This window comes from Apis mellifera, linkage group LG11, assembly GCF_003254395.2.
Source record: "Apis mellifera strain DH4 linkage group LG11, Amel_HAv3.1, whole genome shotgun sequence".
In the NCBI taxonomy this organism is placed as follows: domain Eukaryota; kingdom Metazoa; phylum Arthropoda; class Insecta; order Hymenoptera; family Apidae; genus Apis; species Apis mellifera.
In genome coordinates this window covers 6940286-6959924 of record NC_037648.1, presented here as the reverse complement: position 1 = coordinate 6959924, position 19639 = coordinate 6940286, and the positions used below count along the sequence as shown (strand labels likewise).

General features: G+C 17.7%; 2 protein-coding genes across 2 annotated transcripts; one reads left to right on the top strand and one right to left on the bottom strand.

Moving 5' to 3' along the window:
• Window positions 1-6149: 6149 nt before the first annotated feature.
• LOC100579022 (E3 ubiquitin-protein ligase MARCH3) lies at window positions 6150-14734 on the bottom strand. The gene is made up of 4 exons (XM_006572037.3): window positions 14459-14734; window positions 11069-11232; window positions 8763-8989; window positions 6150-6295 (listed from the first exon to the last, which is right to left on the bottom strand). The coding sequence occupies exons 1-4, from the start codon at window positions 14607-14609 to the stop codon at window positions 6193-6195; spliced, it is 645 nt and encodes a 214-aa protein (XP_006572100.1). The 5' UTR covers window positions 14610-14734; the 3' UTR covers window positions 6150-6192.
• A 1282-nt stretch (window positions 14735-16016) lies between these two features.
• On the top strand, window positions 16017-19342 carry LOC727205 (general transcription factor 3C polypeptide 5). The gene is made up of 7 exons (XM_006572038.3): window positions 16017-16304; window positions 16422-16595; window positions 16689-17256; window positions 17355-17918; window positions 17992-18200; window positions 18287-18470; window positions 18812-19342. The coding sequence occupies exons 1-7, from the start codon at window positions 16161-16163 to the stop codon at window positions 18985-18987; spliced, it is 2019 nt and encodes a 672-aa protein (XP_006572101.1). The 5' UTR covers window positions 16017-16160; the 3' UTR covers window positions 18988-19342.
• Window positions 19343-19639: the final 297 nt, after the last annotated feature.

Here is a 19639-nt window from a genome sequence, read left to right as displayed (position 1 = left end):
AGAATTAATTTATCAGCAGGATTTTACATTATCATCTTTTTCTTTGATAAGTTAATTTGATAAGATATTATATAATATTATATAATGTAAAAATATAGACTTAAAATATGAAGTTTCTGTTTCGATAATTCAGTATAAAATTTAAAAAATATAGATCCTAATATATTTATATATAATAATGAATATCCACTAGTTGCTTATTTATTACATTATTGATATAAAAACTGTATAATGCACAACAATGACATGATGTGAGAATAAATAATTAACAATAAATAATTTTTATTTATTGCATTAGTTATTTGAATTTTTTTTGGATCATTTTTAATACCAATTCACTTAGCAGGGAGAATGAAGAGAATCAGATAAGTTTGAATTTACAGGTTACTTTTAACTCAATCACCATGTTTTGAAATCACCAGTTAAAAAAGTTAATTATAAAAATAAATTTCTTTCTTGCAAATCTTTCTTTTCGATAATAATAAATTTTTCATTGAATATAAAAATAGCATAAGTTATAATCATCGTAAATCTGAGTCGATATATTAGAAAGAAACTACTTCTTTCGCAAGACTTTATCCTAGCGTGTTTGCATAATTCGTTAGTCAAATGAGCTATAATCAACGATCCCTCTTCATTTCTTGAACGAAAACGATGAAAATGTTCGAGTATACAAGTTGGAAAATGTCAGTATACCGTTGATGCTAATTAAATTATTTACATATCCACGATACAGCTGCTTTACTCTCATACCTCCATACATAATTCTTACAAGGTAAGTCGTTTAGGTAACCACGCCCGTTTTCCAATGACATGCATCATCTCCGTGACAACGAGTTACTCCCCTGAAATATGATTTACCAAGCTTTTCCATTGTTTCCTTTTTTTCTATCGTTTTTTTTTTATTTGTTATATTATATCTAGTCGATTTATAATTTTAAATCTTTGAAATTTCTAAAATCTATGAGAAGAATTTACGATTTAGAGAGTTGTTTTCTCAAGCGATTCTTTAAAAATCGTTATAAAAGAATAAGAAAAAAAATATTAAAATCAAATTTTTTATATTTTATTATACAATCAACAATTTTTATATATTATTATACAATATAGGATTAAAATTTAAAAAAATATCAGATTGAGATGGTAACATTTCCTGTAGAATATCTTGATATAAACAAAATATGAATAAAATGATAATTTTATAATAAGATAATCAATAAAGATAATTTTTTTCAATAATTTATCTTCATATTTTTAGGAATATTTAATTATATAGATATATAGATATATAATCGAATATATAATTATATACGAACAAAAAAAATTTTAGATAAAATTAAAAACTTTTCTTTGTAAAAACAATTGGTTAGTTACGTTTAATTTCTATTTTTATTTAGATTCTATTAATATTTGTTTAGAAAACAGAAAATATTTCTAAAAAATGTGAAAATATTCAGTCTTTTCATATACTAAAATTATAGATAAAATTTTAGAGCAAAATTAAAATTTATTATAAATATAAAATACAAAATTAATTTAATTTATTTTAATAATGTTTAATTTAAATATATTTATTAATTTAAATATTAAATTTATTTAATTTAAATTATTTTAGTCTACTCTAATTTAAATAAATCATAAATAAACTCTAATTAATAAATAATTTATTATTTTATTACTTATTAATTCATATTTTAATTCATAAAAAAAAAATAAAAATGCAAATCGAACATATTATGTTACTTTGCAATATTAACATTGTTAGTATTTACTAATTTTTATTCCGTTTTGATTCACAGGATATAATTTTCTAAACATTAAATATTCATTGAATATCAGATACAAAATCAGAAGAAACATCAAAATACTGTGTAAGGACTATGTAAAATATATAATATGTAATATGTATATCATAGTTAACTTAATGGATTTTTCAAATAAAAATTGTAATATTTTAATTTTTTACATAAAAATTATACATAAAATCACTAACATAACATCAAAATTATTTCAGAAATTTTTAAAATATTCTTAAAAATTGAATGATTAATCATGATATTATTTTATCATCTAAAAAAATCAAACAAATCTTTATACTTCGAATTTCAAGAGAAAAACTTCGAATTATCGAAGTTTAATTTTCGAGAAATTTTTTGAATAAAAATTAATAAATAAAAATTTGGTATATAAAAAATTTAAATATACAAAAGTTTATTTAATTTTTTTAATTGTACTAAAAAAAAAATTTATGTATGTTATCTTTTGAATGTTGTTTTCAGATATTAACATCAACATAATATTAATAATTGAAAAAAAAATAATAATATTGAATGGTCGAGTATATATATATAAGAATAGTATATATATAAGAATAGCAAAAGCAAAGAAAAATTTATTTATTTTTAATAATTTATTACTTATTGCATATAATATATCTAAATTTTTTAGATATATTATATAATATAAATTCATATTGTATAATATATATATATATATATATATATATAATTAATATGAATAAATAAATAAAATTTTATATTGTTTTATTCAATAAAAATGCATATTTAATTCTGCCTATATTTCAGATTAGATAGAAAAAATTTTAATCGAAAATTTTAAAACAATAATGTATCAATAAATTGTGTATTTTATTGTTTATTATCAATGAAAATTAATCATTTTTTTTTAATTGTAATAATTATTCTATTAAATATTGTTGATATTATATAAAAATAAAAAATTTTGGATTTAATATTATTATTCGTCTTTGACAACTGAAAATTTAAAAAATAAAAAAATAAATTGAATATTTGAAAAATTTAAAAATATAAATATTTTTTATTCATATTTGGCTCTGTTCATTTATTTGATATATGCTTTGCTTAAATTTTTTTTGGAAATTTTTTTTTAGAAATTATATTCTTGACGCATTTAATCTTGAAATGTATATTAGTACACATAAATTATATATTTAAAAAGTATATAAGATCAATAACATTATCATTTTATGATTTGATAAGATTGACATTTCATTTCTCTTTTCAAATAAAACAATAATTTAATCTAATGTTAATGAATAACTATAACTATATAGTAAAAATAATGATTATTTCATTAATAAGAAACAGGAACTTCTATTATTCGAGGACATATGACATTGTTGATGCGATTATTTTTTTATTTGAACGTTAATAAAATATTAATTAATAATAATATATGAATTATAAGATAATTGAAAAATTGAAAATAATATCTATTATTATTAATTTATTAGATATTTGTAGAAATCGAATAATTACTAATTGAAATAGTAAAATTTTTAAGAATTTAAATTACGCTTTTTAAATATTATTACGTATTATAATGTTATTATTAAATATTATATTTTCGAGTATTATTAGAATAAGGATTATTATTTAAAAATAATTATTCAGATTTTAATTTTAACTATTTATTATAATATATATAAATATCAAATAATTTTTTAATTTAAATAATTTTACACATTATATATTTATATACACATATATTTTTACACAATAAAAATATTTAATGCAAAAAATAATAATATATTTTTCGATAGACAAATTTTTTTAAATATTATTTGTGTAATGTTATTATTTTATTGCTATATATATTGGAGACTGATATACATTTCAAAATAGATCTAAATTCTTTTCATCAATACTTTTATATATTCATATATTAATTATAACTTCATTATTTAATTATTTATATTTATTTAAGAATTTTTATTTATTTTTTAATATTATTTTAATTTTATATTTATTTAATATCTTTGATATTTTCTTCGGTTTTAATATTTGACCGTGAAAATCAATATTCACATGCAAATTTTAAGAAGTACGGAAAATATTCATATTATATTTCCTCGTTTCTAATGTCAGGAAATATTTATGATCTTTCAAAATTAGATTGATATAATATTAAATATTAAAAATTATTAATCTAATTAATTCACTTAAAATTTCATATATAAAAAAATTTTTATGAAAAAAAAATAACATTAAAAATAAAATATTTTGATGTTTCAATCACGTTAATTAATTTCATTGAAATTCTCAATTAAATTAATACAATAATGAATAAAAATATTATAAATATTATATAAAATTTAATTAAAAAAAATTTTTTTTTTTGATTTTATCATATGTATATTTGTTTTCATATTTTTTTTCTTTTTAATATTTCTATATACATATGTACCACGTCATAATAAACGATTAGTCATATTAAATTTATTTTTTATGTACTATTAAAGCTTGTTAAACTGTTCCCATGATTTGCATATATGAGTTTCTTAGAAAGTTGAAGGTCAATTGAATAAAAATTGATTATAGTTTCTAAGAAGTTCTATCCTTTTTCAACTTTAATTCTATAATTTTAGTATATTTGTTAATAACATGATTAATCAACGATCAACATTTTTTTTAATTTTTCAAAAATTTTTTTTTACTTAATCTAAAAGTATTTTGTAATAAATTTTAATGAAAAAATAATTAAAGAATTGAATATTTTTATATTGTAATAAAAATTATAAATTTTAATAATTCTTTCGATATATAATTATTCATTCTACAATATAAAATGATTTATTTTCGTTATAATAATTTATATTAGAATCTTTTTTATAATTTGATTGAATAATCTATATTTGTGTAACAATTTATTATGTAAAAATGCATAAATTTTTATGTTGTAAATAATTTTCTTATTTTTAATTTATATTTATTTTTACATGAAAAATTTGTATAAAATAATATTATTCATTTATAAATTTTTTTCTAAATGAATTTGAATAAATTTTTTTTTCATGTAATTAAGTTATTTATTTACAAATAAGGTAAATAATTTTTTTTGATTCTTATTCATTGTTTATAATTTCAACAGATTTTAAGCTTATTGTACAATACAAATTGAACAATATTTATAGATGATAAGTAATAAATAATTATAAGAATGATTAATTAAATATATTATTTTTTTTTAATATTTTAATAAATAAATTTTTAGGAAATTTATATTTACATATTACAATTTTATTAGAATTTTTATATTATTAAAATATTATTATAAATTAAATGTAAAAAAAAAATTCATAACTGATACAATATTTTTCAATACAAAAAAAATTGGATAAATTATGATTGAATGGTAAATAAATAAATGAAAAATAAATGTTTTTTTAAAAGTCATATAAAAGTTTATATTATTTTCACTGTATCATTAGAAATTTTTAATATTTAATTACAAAAAAATATATCGGTATCAAAAACTTTCTTGCATTCATTTCTAAAAAAATACATGTATAAAAAATTGCACGCAATTTACTGAGTTAGGAGGCTCTATATAAAAGATAGAGTTTAACTATCGACATTAATGATAAATAAAAATAAATTATTAATTCTAATATATATCATTATTAATTAAATAATCTTAGTACAAAGATAAGATAAAATGCATATGTGAAATTGTTCTCAGCCATATTTTGTTATTATACTTTTCAACTTAAAATAAAAAAAGTAAATATATCAATATCACATAAGAGAAAAGCATTTTTTAAGTTAATAAATATTATTGAAAATTCCTTGAAATTTGAATATAATTAAATATTTTTTATTTAGTATTTCTAAAGATTAGTAAGCAGATTTTCATTTGTTTTTTAAATTTCAAGAAATGTGTAAATTGACTTTTTAAGTCATCGATAAAACTATGCTTTATCTCTTGATTCAGGTACTTCATTATTTGAACACTTATTAATATTAAGCAATAACAATTTACAATATTAACGCATTCATGAGGTTAATAAATGTGTTTTAAATAAAATTATTTCGTGTTTTAGGACGATAATATGCAAAATTGAATTGTTGAATCACAGATTCGACCAGAATATATCTATATCCTTAATAGTAATATTTTTATTTACAATACTAATATTTGATATTGAGTCGATGAAATAATTTTAATAATTCTTAGAGAAATTATTTCAAGAACAATATAAGATAAGAGTTTTTCAAAATTAATATATAATGAATTACAACTTTTAAAGGATTTAATAGTTTTTCAATAAAAACTATTAAAAATTTTTTATTCAGTCGACTCGTTTTTTTTTCAAAATCTAAATTATATGATCTTTTAAAATCTAAATTATTTATTTTTAATGCTTATTATTTAAATGATTTGAAAATTTGAAAATCCACGGACTTTATGTTTTACTATTAACTTAACATCTTGATTTCTTCTACGCCATTGTTGCCACGATTTAAAATGAAATCTGAAAAATTTAAATTCAAATTAAAATTAATTTTATTTTCATATCATTTTAAAATATATGGATTTCGTAAAATATTATTTTATATTTTTATGTATTATCTAAAATTAATTTTATTTAGAAAAATGTATCTACTAAATAATTTATAATCCATAGAATATATATATAATATATATCTATAATATATATCTATATAAAATATATATTTATACCATATCTACTTCTGTAATCATTTGTAACAGATTTAATTCAATTTAATTAGATTTAAAAAGCATTAAATTAGATTACCTTTTTCAAATAAAATAGAAATACAATGAAATTTTCAATAATTAAATTAAAAGAGATATGAGATTTTTAAATAAAGAGTTATTTTTTATAATGTAAAATATTAATACATTTATAGAACATTTTTAGAACTATCGATTTTAAAAAATTAAAATAAATATAAAACTTATTATACAAAATTCTTTGAATCTTATTTATTAAAATATATAAGTAAATGAAGTTTATATTAGATGAAGTTGAATGAAGTAGGCAGAAATAGATAGAGAGACAGTATAATAAAGATAAAATTATCTCACTTTATCTCCCTTTTGATTATAATTATATTATATATTAGTTATAATTTAATGAATAAGTCTCAATTATTCTTATAATCATTCTTATATATCAACTTTTATTTTCGTCTTTAAAATCGAAAAAGTATTTTGCAAATTTTATTAATCTGTGTAAGATAATACCAATGACAAAGAATAAAATATATTAATACAATCGATGTAAAAAATAAGATATATTATAGGTAAAATTTTTTATAATTATTTGTGTATCCTATATATACATTTTTCATATATTATATATATATACATATATTTCTAATATATTAAGATATATTCAGATATATTTATTCTTTAATTGGATTATACCCTGTGCTTTGAATTATTTCAATGATTATTGTTTAACATACTTATAGAAAATATTTATGTGTTTTTTAAAAATTTCTATTCTAGTATAGAATTTAGATTAAATGATATCAATTAATTGAATAAGATATGTAGAGATATTTGATTCGTCATTCTTTTTTATTGATAATAATTATTGATAACGAATTGTGCAAGATATTATCATCAATATTTATTATATTTACTTTCGGTCAACCTTGGAATTTCTTACAATTAAGATGTATAATTATTTATTAGTATATTATTACATACTAATGCTGAAAAAGAATATTTGATTATATTAGATGGAAAAAAATATTAGAATGTTCACTAACGTAATTCAGATTTTTCATTCTTCTTATTTATTATAATAATTTTGTATTAATTACTTTTTTTAATAATTTTGATCTTCTCATTATTTTAGCAAGAATTGAAATTCATTTACAATAGAAACAATTATAATAAAAAAAAATATAATGAAAAAAAATTTGTTAATTTAATTTCTTATTTTTGACGATAAACGAAATAAGTGATAATAGTTGAATATATGTATAGTAGAATAAATATGTATGTATAGTATTTAGATAAATATTAATCATATTTGAGATATGTACAATAATCAAATATATAATCGTATGGTCATTAAATTTTTATTCTTTTAATTATGATAAATCATAGATAGATTATGTGGATGTTTATACATTTATGAAAAATTTAAATATAAAATTTGAAAAACACATATAATATGTAAAAATACATAAAATATCCAAAGTAAAATACTCATTATATTTAAAGAATGAATTAATATTCATTATGATGTTTAGTTTTTATAATTATAATAACGAAATATAATTGTATAATTAATAATAATATATTAATTTATATAAATATTCATAGTTTTATTTGTTATATTCTAAATCATTTTTATTATATATATATATATATATATATATATATATATATGGATAGCTAATATTGAAATAAGCAAGCTGAAAATTTTATAGAATTTTCTATATAAAAAAGATTTTTATATAAATAAGAATAAATATAGTTTAGGAGATTTTTATTTATATAATTATTTATATTAGACATTTAAAACGCAAATATAAACAAAATTACGAAAGTATAACTTTTTTGGAGATCATGATTCATAAAGACATTCATAATCTAGATAATATATTAGTTAAAAATAATAAATTTATTCTAATTTATTTCTTTTTAAAGATAGTTAATATTGTCATACTGTAAAATCATTTCAATTTTTTTGATTTTGCAATGATATCTTTCTTTTAATTTTTTACTGACATATATTGTCAATGCATTTTATTATAATATAATGACTAATATAACATAATAACAATAATGACTAATTTTTGGAAAAACTTTTTGATGTAAACTTTTTGATATAAAAATTGAAATATAAATTTACAACAAACAAGCAATTTACAATTTTTAATGATTATTCCAATATTTGTTTCAAATATTTGTTTTTAATTCATAATCTTTTATTACATGAAAAGCATAAATCATACCTGAGAGTTACGATCAACCACAAACAATAAGTGGTTACCAACATGCAACAAAGAATAGCCAAACCTGTTCCTTCCCAAAAACCAAGCCTGCTGTAAGCGGATGCACCAACAGCGCATAAATATGTTGCCGCAATACAAAGTGGAGTTAATACTATCAGACATACTATATCACCAGTTATACCTTGCGGTCCATATATATTCCTAGTCCTCCACCATTGTTTGAAAGACTATAATAATTTGTATTTACAATTAGTTATATTTATTTTCGTGTAGATTTTTTGTCCCTTGTATCAGAGAAAGGAATATACGCAAATTTTTTTTGAATAAGAATAATCATTGAATAATAATAAATTATTGAATTACATGTATATTCCCTTGGCATAAGGGACGATATAATTTGTACAAAAATTGAATTTATTAGAAATAAAACGATATTTAAAAACCGCCGATTTTGAGTATCCTATAAAATTTAGATCAAATTGCATGCAATTTTTACATATATAATTGTTTACATGTATATTATTTGTTATTTATTAAGATATATTAGAATAAATACAAATGTTGATGTGAAAAATGTGAAAAAAATTTTTGTTAATAGAATATTTTATTTATATGAAATTTAAAATATCTTATTTATTGGGTAATTAAATATTTAAATTAAATAAAATATTTAATTAAATATTTAAATTAAATAATTAAATATTACAATAATATAAATAAATATTATATAAGAAATTATTACACAAAAAAAGACTGCATATAAAATAGATATCAATAACTAGAATAGAATAGAACCAATAATAAAAAATTTACGTATATTTAATAATAAATAAAGCTTAATAATTTTTTTATTATTTTTATAATTTTCTTTTATTTATAAAAATTACATATTATATACGTATAATTACATAATTTGATCAGAAAATAATCTTAAACTGATAATAAATTAACTGTCTTTAAATAATACAATTCTAAAAATATATTATTGCATTAATATAATATATAATATATATTGTTATATTTGATATTTCTTTTTTTTTAATTGATTGATAAGATCTAATCCAAAACTTTCAAATAAGTCAATGATCCATAGATTTTACTTTTTTTTATTATTTTGTAAATCAGAAATATAAGAATTCATTTTTGTAAGAATAAGTAGTATGAAGTATATAAAGGATGACTTTTTAAATTATCTAACTAAATTATTTAAATTATCTTCATGATTATTAGCATTATAAGCATTTATAGCATTTATTAGCATTTATAAGAACATTATTGAATTTAAAAATTTATAAGCATTTATTAGCATTTATAAGAACATTATTGAATTTAAAAATTTTAAGGAATCGAATATTGTGTTATTTTAAAAGTGTTTCTTTTTAAATTAATAATATATAATAATAGTACATTATAATATTTATAATTGTTAGTTGATAAAAAGTTTTATTTAGTATTTAGAAATAATATTTGATATCTGATATATGTTATAATTTATTATTTACACAAAAGAAAAAATATTTTAAAGATATTATTAAATATAAAAATATAATATCAATACAAACAATTCTTTATAAATAATAAATGAAATATTTAAATGAAATAAATGAAAATAAAAAATTAATGACTTTTTATTGTCATATTAATCAACTTGTTTATAAATTACATTTCTTTATATTATTTATAAATATTGATAAATATTAAATATTTTTATATTTATATAAAATATTTATAATAAATTCTAATAAAATTTTTGCAATTATCATATTACTGAATTGTAATATTATATGAATTGAACACATATAATATAAGTTAAAAAACCAAAATGCTTAATAATGACTCAATTCTCCTTTAAAAAAATTGAATATTTAAATTTATCACGGATTCTAAAAATAATATTTATAATGATAAATGATATTTATAATGTTTATTAAATATTAAAATATTAGCAATAATAAACGATTTGCGATGTTTGGTTTTGATTAGAGGGACATTTATTGCAATCCCATTAAACGACATTATTTTGAATCTAAATTAAATAAATATCTGATAATATATGTAATTAAATAAATATTTGAAATAATTCGAATCTAAATGTTATTATTTAAATATATTTTCAAACAATCAAGACTTGGATACTGAAAATCGGATAATTTATAAATTCAAACAATAGAAAAAACACTATTTTTTAGTCAATTGATTAAAAATATGATTGTATAAACAATTTAGATTTTTAGTTTTAAATTTTATATAAAAGATACTTTGTAAGAAGTAATGTAAAAAATAAAGCAAATATTTTAAAAATTTACCTGTGGCAACGATTTATTTTTCCTTTGTATCGAAAATAAATGTTTACAGATTTCGCAACGATCTGTGTTCGACATAGACAACCATTTTTCCAAACAACAAGTATGGATTAGACCCAATGTGCCAGAACATTCGCAAGGATCTATCAATTCTTCTATGGTTTCATCTATGAAATATTTTTTTTGTTATTATTTCAATAATCATCATAATCTCTTATTTATTTAAATTATTTATATAAATTATTTATTTATCATTAATAGATTAATTTATATAAATAATTTTAATATAAAAATAAACATAATATAAAATTTAAAACATTAAACATTATAATATAATGATACAATGGTAACTTTATTGATTTATTAATTATTATTCGTAATTATTTGTTCCAAATAATTTTTTATAAAATTTTTTTTATAAAAATTAAAAAATTTTTATAAAATTAGTTTCGAAATATTCAATAACGATACTCAATAAAAAATAATATTTATTAATTATAAATTTTGTTTTTACTATAATATTTTGTATTTGCTGTAATTAAAAATAATTAAATATTTTAATAAATTTATATTAAAATAAGTATAATGTTAATTATTATTCGATAATTATATATATATATATATATATATATATATATATATATATAGATTCTTATAACGTATTTTGTTTTTTAAAAATCGAAATTTATTTTAAAAATATCGAAAATTGTTCGGAAAATTCGTATCAAATTCTAGGAATGCATATTTGATATTTTTTTATAGGTTAAGACATGCCAAAGAATTTTATTTTCAAATTAAATTTTTAATTCATTCGATCATTCATGTAAATCGAATTTATCTTATTTAAACGATTATTTGAAAAATCTCTGAATCAAATATTTTCAATCTAAAATTATATCAAAATTTTGTTTATTAGAAAATTAGTAAAGTTCTTCAAATAATTATTTCAATAAAATAAAATCTATTTTTATAGGTGATGATCGAGAAAATGCAAAGTAATGATGTGATGATTGAAAATCATATATAGAGTTATTTAAAAAAAAATAAAAAATTGACATAATTTATAATAAAATATTAACATAATAATTATAGTATAATAATATAGTATAATAAAATATAATAAAATAAAAATTTATAATATTATATGTTTACATAAAATTTTATTAAAATGAAACATATCTTTTTATGTGAACATACAGATACATATATTTCTGTATGTATATATATATACATATATACAGATACATATATTTTTGCATATATATATATATATGTTTGCGTGCATATAGTTTGCATGTTACTGTTTACTTGTAATTTATGCTTCTTATCGTTTCATCGCAGAATGTAAAAGATTGTGACTCACAATTTCTTTCGAAACGTCATTGGGTTCTTTGTGGTATCATCAATTCCCCAATCGATTTTAAATGAGAATTTAAATAATTATTAATTAAAATTTAATTGATCAAAATATAACGTATATATTCGTTAAAATATAAACAATCACATTATTATCACATATAAAATTCATTGAATTCGAAGATTACACAAATCTTCCAATATTTAATATTTAAAGTAATAAAGTAAAAATTTTTAAAGCAATGAAATAAATATTTTTAATATAAATATTTATATATAAATTATATATAAGTTAATGAATACAGTGAATTATAATAAATATTTTCTTTTAACGTTGTTTTACTGAAAAAAAGAAAATATATTTTAAAAAAAATAATATACTTATTTTAATTTATTTTGTATTTTAAAAGAATTTAAAAATATTATAGAATTTTTAATGTTTAAGAGAATTTTTAATGTATACTTACACAAATTTATAAATATATGAAAAATTAAGAAATAATAACATAATGGTAATGGTATTTTAATAGAAATAATGGTATTTTAATATATATATATATATATATATTTAAAATAATACTGATGTACATAAAATTTTAATTATAATATATATATTATATTATATTATTATATTTATATATTATATTATAAAATAATTAGAAGATATATTATAATTATATCTTATAAGATATAAATTTAATTTTTTATTAATAATTTAATATATCTTTGATTTTATTATAGATGAATTTGAAAACTTTATTATGAATCCATTATTTTTTTATTGTTTTTTATAAAAAGATTTTAATATATATCAATTATATATATATATATATATATATATATATATATATATATATATCAAATTATTATAAAAATCAAAAAATGCAAAATTGATATAATATGTTAATGTTAATAATTTTTTAATAAACTTATCGTATCATTTCTTATCTCCTAAATAAATCAAATATAACAATAATAATGTAAATCCTAAATTAATTATTGTTACATTATATAACTTGTTAAAATTATTTTCTTATATTGTACACATATAGTTTCATTCTTGAATTTATTATATAAAACTTTTAGTATAAATTTGTAATGAAAAATGCAATAAATTATGATAAAATTATGACAATACCATAACAAGTGTATTATTATTATACTGGTATATCATTATTTTCAAACTTTCCTATTAATTATTAATTGTTATATCAAAATAAAGAGATTCTTTCAAATATATTTTGTAAAAATACTATTTTATTTTATTCTAATTTTTTAATTTTAACGTTATTTTTAGTCATATAATATCATATGATATATGAAATATTTCGTTTTGACTTATAAAATATTTTGATTTATTTGATATATTTCGTAATAATATATATATATATATATATATATATATATATATATATATATATATATATATATATATATATATATATATATATATATATATATATATATATATTCTAAAAGGACAGATATTATATTAAAAATTAGAAATAATAGAAGCAATTTTTAAACATAACATAAAACTATATTCAAAATTACATTGAAATTATATATTACTTTTTAAAAATTTTTCAGATTTCAATTTATATTCTTCTATCTCTTACTTTTTCTAATTATATAAGTTATTTTATATATTAGAATTTTGTACATAATTCATTTTTTTGAATTTTTTAATTTAAATCATAAAGATACTTTTTCTTTGATTTATAAACATTTCATATATAATTATCATTAATCTTAATCATTTAAATCATAAAATCATTTAATTCTCAAATAGACTAAACATGTTTGATACATTATATATTATTTATTAAAAAGCATATATATATGCTATTTTATGAAAAATAAATTAAAATAATCTTCAAATATGTTAAAAACTTAATATGTATTATTTCTCATTATTAATTTCCTTAATTCTACATTAATTAAAAAATTGAAGATTGAATCGCATGATTGATATATTTAAAAATATAAAAAAAATAAAGTAAGATAAAAATAAAGAATAGAAGTTGTCAGGCGTACCTTCATGACAAATTCGACAGCAAACAGAACCGGGACTTCGTTTATCCGGTGTCATATTGCGTCGATACAAAGGCGAGGAGATTTTCGGCGTGTTGATTGTCGCGGCGTCCCCGAACACCGCTGTTGTTGCACTGTTCTGCTGAAATTCCATGGGACAATGAGACCCGTTATCGAGCTATTATCGAGGAATTATCGCCGGCTATACGTTCGTTGCCGGACGTCGTTGTAGCCTCGTCCAGATGAAATTAACCGGTTGCTTTGTCACAGAAATCAAAAGTCAAACTTCGATCATCGATCAAATCGATGTTTTCATTTTGGACGTAATCACTGAAATGTTTTGATTCTTACCTTTAAGAATTAACCGTGTTAGGAAATCCTGATTTATAACAATGAAACAAGCTGTTAGAATGTTAATTTTGAATATTTATATTTTATTTATTGTAATGAAATAGAAACAATATATGATAGTAATTGTTTAAACATATTATTATTGTTTTATTTTCAAATAAATTTACTATTAGTGAAGAAATCATATATTGTTTAAAGATACAAGGGTTGAGATATTAACCTGATATATTGTGAAATAGTTTATTTATTATTTTCATATTTATAATTTTACAATAAATTTAAGATTTTCAAATAAATTACATTTATTATTATTTGTTTCTTATATATTATTATATTGTATTATTATTTTTTTTATTTTCTTTATTTATTAGTTCGATATATTTTATTTTATTATATGTACAATATTAATATATATATAAGATATATATATATATATATATATATATCTATATATATTCTTTTTTTCTTTTAATAAGGATCAAAAATCATTTTTTAATATTAATAATAATATTAATAATTATAATGAATATTAAATTATAATATTTTATTTGAAATTTAAAATTTATTTTTAAAATCAATTAAAAAGATAATATAATAGATATAAGATGTAATAGATATATATATATACATATTAAAATTATAAAAATATTTTTTAATTTCAACTTTATTGTTAACATATATTTAATTTTACAAATTGAAAATTTAAATTATATAAATTTGTGCAATTATTTATAAAATGTTATTTTTCAAATAATATTTAAAATATTATATTAATAATATTTAAAATATATATATTTTTTATATATTATATAGTCTTGTATAAAAGAGAAATAAAAAAATTTCTTTCTTTAAGATTAAATTTCTAAAATTTTTAAAATCTGTAATTAGAGAATTCGAATAATTCACGTGATATATTTCTAACCTAAAATAATCAAGTTCATTGTGAATCTAACCTCAAAAATAAAAATAGGAGTGTGAACGTGATATTCATTATTATTTTATAAGATATAAAATGTCTAAAATATAATAATTTTTCAGCATATAATTATTAATATTTAAAATACAATATATAAATATAATACAATAATATAATAATATACAATTATAAATACAAGTATAATACAAGTTTATTAAACTCAAAAATATGCCAAAGAAAGATAAATGAAAATATAATTTTATTTTTATAATAAAATATAAAATAATTTAATAGTTTACATAGATACATCATTTTATGTTAATGATAATGATATTCTCATTACTATGATATTTGTAGTATTGATATATTATTAATTTATCTTTTAAAAAGATATACACATATATTTATAACTTAAAGAATTTGATATAAAAAAGTGACATGAGTACATCAAGTGATACTGATGACGAAAATTTTGAAATACAAAATGATAAGGATGAAGATTTTAAGATCAATAATTATGAAAAAGAAATTGATAGCGATGATTCCTATTGTAATATTTCAAAAATAAATAATGATGAAAATGTAAAATTAAATTAATATTTTATGTTTAATTCTTCTTTTATTAATAAGATTTATTTTTTAAATAATTTAAACATTATATTTTATAAAAAGATTTAATTTGTTGTAAATTTTATATAGGCAGAAAAAAATCAAGATAAGGAAGATAATCATCCTGAAAATGAGTATGTCGGACCAATACTTCCTGAAGGCCATAAGTTTGATAAAAAGTTTATCTGTGTTAAATATCCTGGAAATGTCATTAATCCAGACAGAGCTATAGAAACTTTAGGTGGTCTTCAAAGTATATCAACGGTATGTTATTTCCTTATAGAAGGTTGTAAAATATTAATTTTTAATATTTATAATATAATTATAATTATTACTTGATTAATATATATATTTTAGGCAGTGAATACTCCAAATCGACGTTTAGAATTAAGATTTAGACCAGATGATATTTATTGTAAGCCAACTTGTGCTGATAGACATAAAACTAATGGTTTCTTGCTTAGAGTTAGAATTAAAAAATCTAGAATAAAAAAATTAGAAGAAGATGAAGCCAAACAAAAAAAAAAACAATCAACAAATAATTCTATGACTGATGATAATAAAAATACTAAAAATAATATAGATAAAATGAATTTAGCAGAAATTCAAAATGCATTTCAATGCAATGATAAAGATCAACAAGATCAAGTTATGACTAAATTAATTGATCAAGTACAAAATTGCAGCTTTAATATATTAGATGATGCTGTACCTGGTCCTTCTCATGAGAATTTATATTGTGAAAATATCAAAGAATTAGAAGATATATCTTTAGATGCAAATGATGTAAATTTATCAAAATGTAAAAAAAATATAGCACCAACATTTGATCGTAATAAATATGAAGATCTTTCAGAAGATAAAGACTATGAACTCCCAGAATTACAAATTTTAGGTCGAGTTGAAACAGAATTTAAATTTACTAGTAAGTATTACATAAAATGGAAAGAATTTAATTTATTGAAGTATTTTCATATTATATTTAAGAAGTCTATAATATATATCTATAATATAATTTTTCAGATCTTTGTGATTTTCAATATTTACCTATAACTCAAAGCAAAGAAGATCCAAAAAAATTAGAATGTATATATGACAAAATTTATCCGAGTAATATGCCACATTATTCTTGGTTAAAGAATGATGTACCTTATTTTTTACCACCAGCTGCGTTCAGCAGAATGGATACAGTACAACAATATATACCAAAAACCGAAGTAAATTCATCTCCAGAAAAAACTAGAAAAAGACGAGCAGGATTTTTGAATTTTGTTGATTTTTCGACACCGGAAGTTCCTTCTAAAGCACCAGCAGGCATAGAAACTGCCATGAAAGTTAAATTTATTCAAAATGTACATTTTGAACAGATACGTCAAATTTTTGAGGAACGACCAATTTGGTCAAAGAATGCAATCATGTATAAAACTAAATTTTCTTCTCAGCAATTAAAAATTTTATTACCTGCAGTGTCATATTACTTTGTGAATGGTCCATGGAAAATTCTATGGGTAAAATTAGGATATGATCCAAGAAATGACATTTCTGCTAGAATATATCAAATTTTAGATTATAGAGTGAGAGCTATGCGTAAGTTTTTCAAATATTACTATTAGTAATATAATATAATAATTTTAACTACTTTGTTGTTTATCTTATTTAGATGGTTTGACATCAACTGTTAAATGTAAAAGAAATTATTCAGAATATACATTACCATATAAATCAACACCAGTTTCAAAACAAAAAACAATCGTGCAAAACACAATTCCAAATCAAGAACAAAATTCTAAAAAAGAACAGGATTTACATGAAAATGTATATATCTATCGAGAAGGAACAATACCTCCTTCAAGACAAATGTTTTATCAGGTTTATTATAATTTTATTATTTTTATGAATTATTTGTATATTTTATATTTTAAATATTATATTTTAAATATAAGATTTTTTTATAGTATTGTGATGTTCTTGTGGATGAAATACAAGAAATGTTAGCAAAATTACCTGATCCTTTACCTGGTACTAAATGCGATGAAAAAAGAGGCTGGCTACCAAGTGGTTTTGATGTGCAATGTAGAGAAATTATTAATAAACAAGTTCGAATTGTTTTGAGAAAACAAATGAATATTCCTGATGATCGTATGTATTAATATCTTAATTATCTTTTAACGTAAAATATTTTTATTATTATATCAAAAATTAATTTTGATAAAATTAAATTTTTTTTCAATCTATTTTTTTCATGTATTGAATTATACACGACAAAAATAAATGTCAATAAATTTTAGAAATAATAAAATTTAGAATAAAAATAGATAATTTATTATTTAATTTATCATATATTTATAATGATTATAATAATATTTATTGTAAAAAGAATATCAAAATAAAAAGATTACTGCATAAAGAAAAAATTATTATAAAATTAGTTATATGTATTATTTTTTAATAATTTTTTTAATGAAATATTTCATTTACAGATCCTACATCTTTACCTCGGAAGCGTAAATATAAAATGAAATTAAAACGTAATAAGTTTAAAACTAAAAAAAGAAAGAAACAAAATAATTCTATCTCTAGTGAAGAAGAAAATGAAGAAAAATATGATCAACTTGAATCTACTACTATTGAATCTAATACTATAACAGAAAAGTAAATTATGAGTAAATTATATAAATTATGAGTAAAATGAGTTAACATATATAACAACAAATTCTAGTAACATTCAATTCATACGCGTTGTTTATAAGATTTGGATAAATAAGTGGATTTTTTAAATACCTACAATTAAAGTTTATTCATAAATGTACAGAGTCTGCCAAATATCTATTAATAAATATCTTTACATTATTATTGATTGATAGCATAATTACAAATTGAATATAACATATAAAGATTATTGAATTTCTTTGAAAAATGAGTGCAGGAAGAGTACAGCGACGAGACACATTCCAATGTATTTGCTATTATAATTGCTCAACAAATATTTTTAATACATGTATAACATGTATGTATAATAATTGTAATATTTGTATTGTAATAAAAAAATAATTAAATGTTTTTGAAAAATTATGATTATAGTTTTTCAATAATATTTAAGTTTATAAAAATTTTTTTATATAAAATTTTGTAATTTAATTTTATATAAATAATAAATATTGTCTTTACATCAGTAAAGCAACTTATTTCTTTTATATATTCAATTGTAAGTACTGTGTATTTTAATAAGTATATATATAAAATTAATTATTTTTATTATTATTTTGTCATACATATTTTATTTTATTTAATAAATCTAAATATTTAAA

Excerpts from the sequence above, each read along its gene's own strand:
- LOC100579022 (XM_006572037.3), bottom strand. The coding sequence starts at position 14,609 with ATGGAATTTCAGCAGAACAGTGCAACAACAGCGGTGTTCGGGGACGCC. Across the intron at positions 8,990-11,068 it reads AAAATAAATCGTTGCCACAG|TCTTTCAAACAATGGTGGAG; the intron begins GTAAATTTTTAA and ends AAATTATTATAG. Across the intron at positions 6,296-8,762 it reads TGGTTGATCGTAACTCTCAG|ATTTCATTTTAAATCGTGGC; the intron begins GTATGATTTATG and ends TAAATTTTTCAG.
- LOC727205 (XM_006572038.3), top strand. The coding sequence starts at position 16,161 with ATGAGTACATCAAGTGATACTGATGACGAAAATTTTGAAATACAAAAT. Across the intron at positions 16,596-16,688 it reads GTCTTCAAAGTATATCAACG|GCAGTGAATACTCCAAATCG; the intron begins GTATGTTATTTC and ends TATATATTTTAG. Across the intron at positions 17,257-17,354 it reads AACAGAATTTAAATTTACTA|ATCTTTGTGATTTTCAATAT; the intron begins GTAAGTATTACA and ends ATAATTTTTCAG.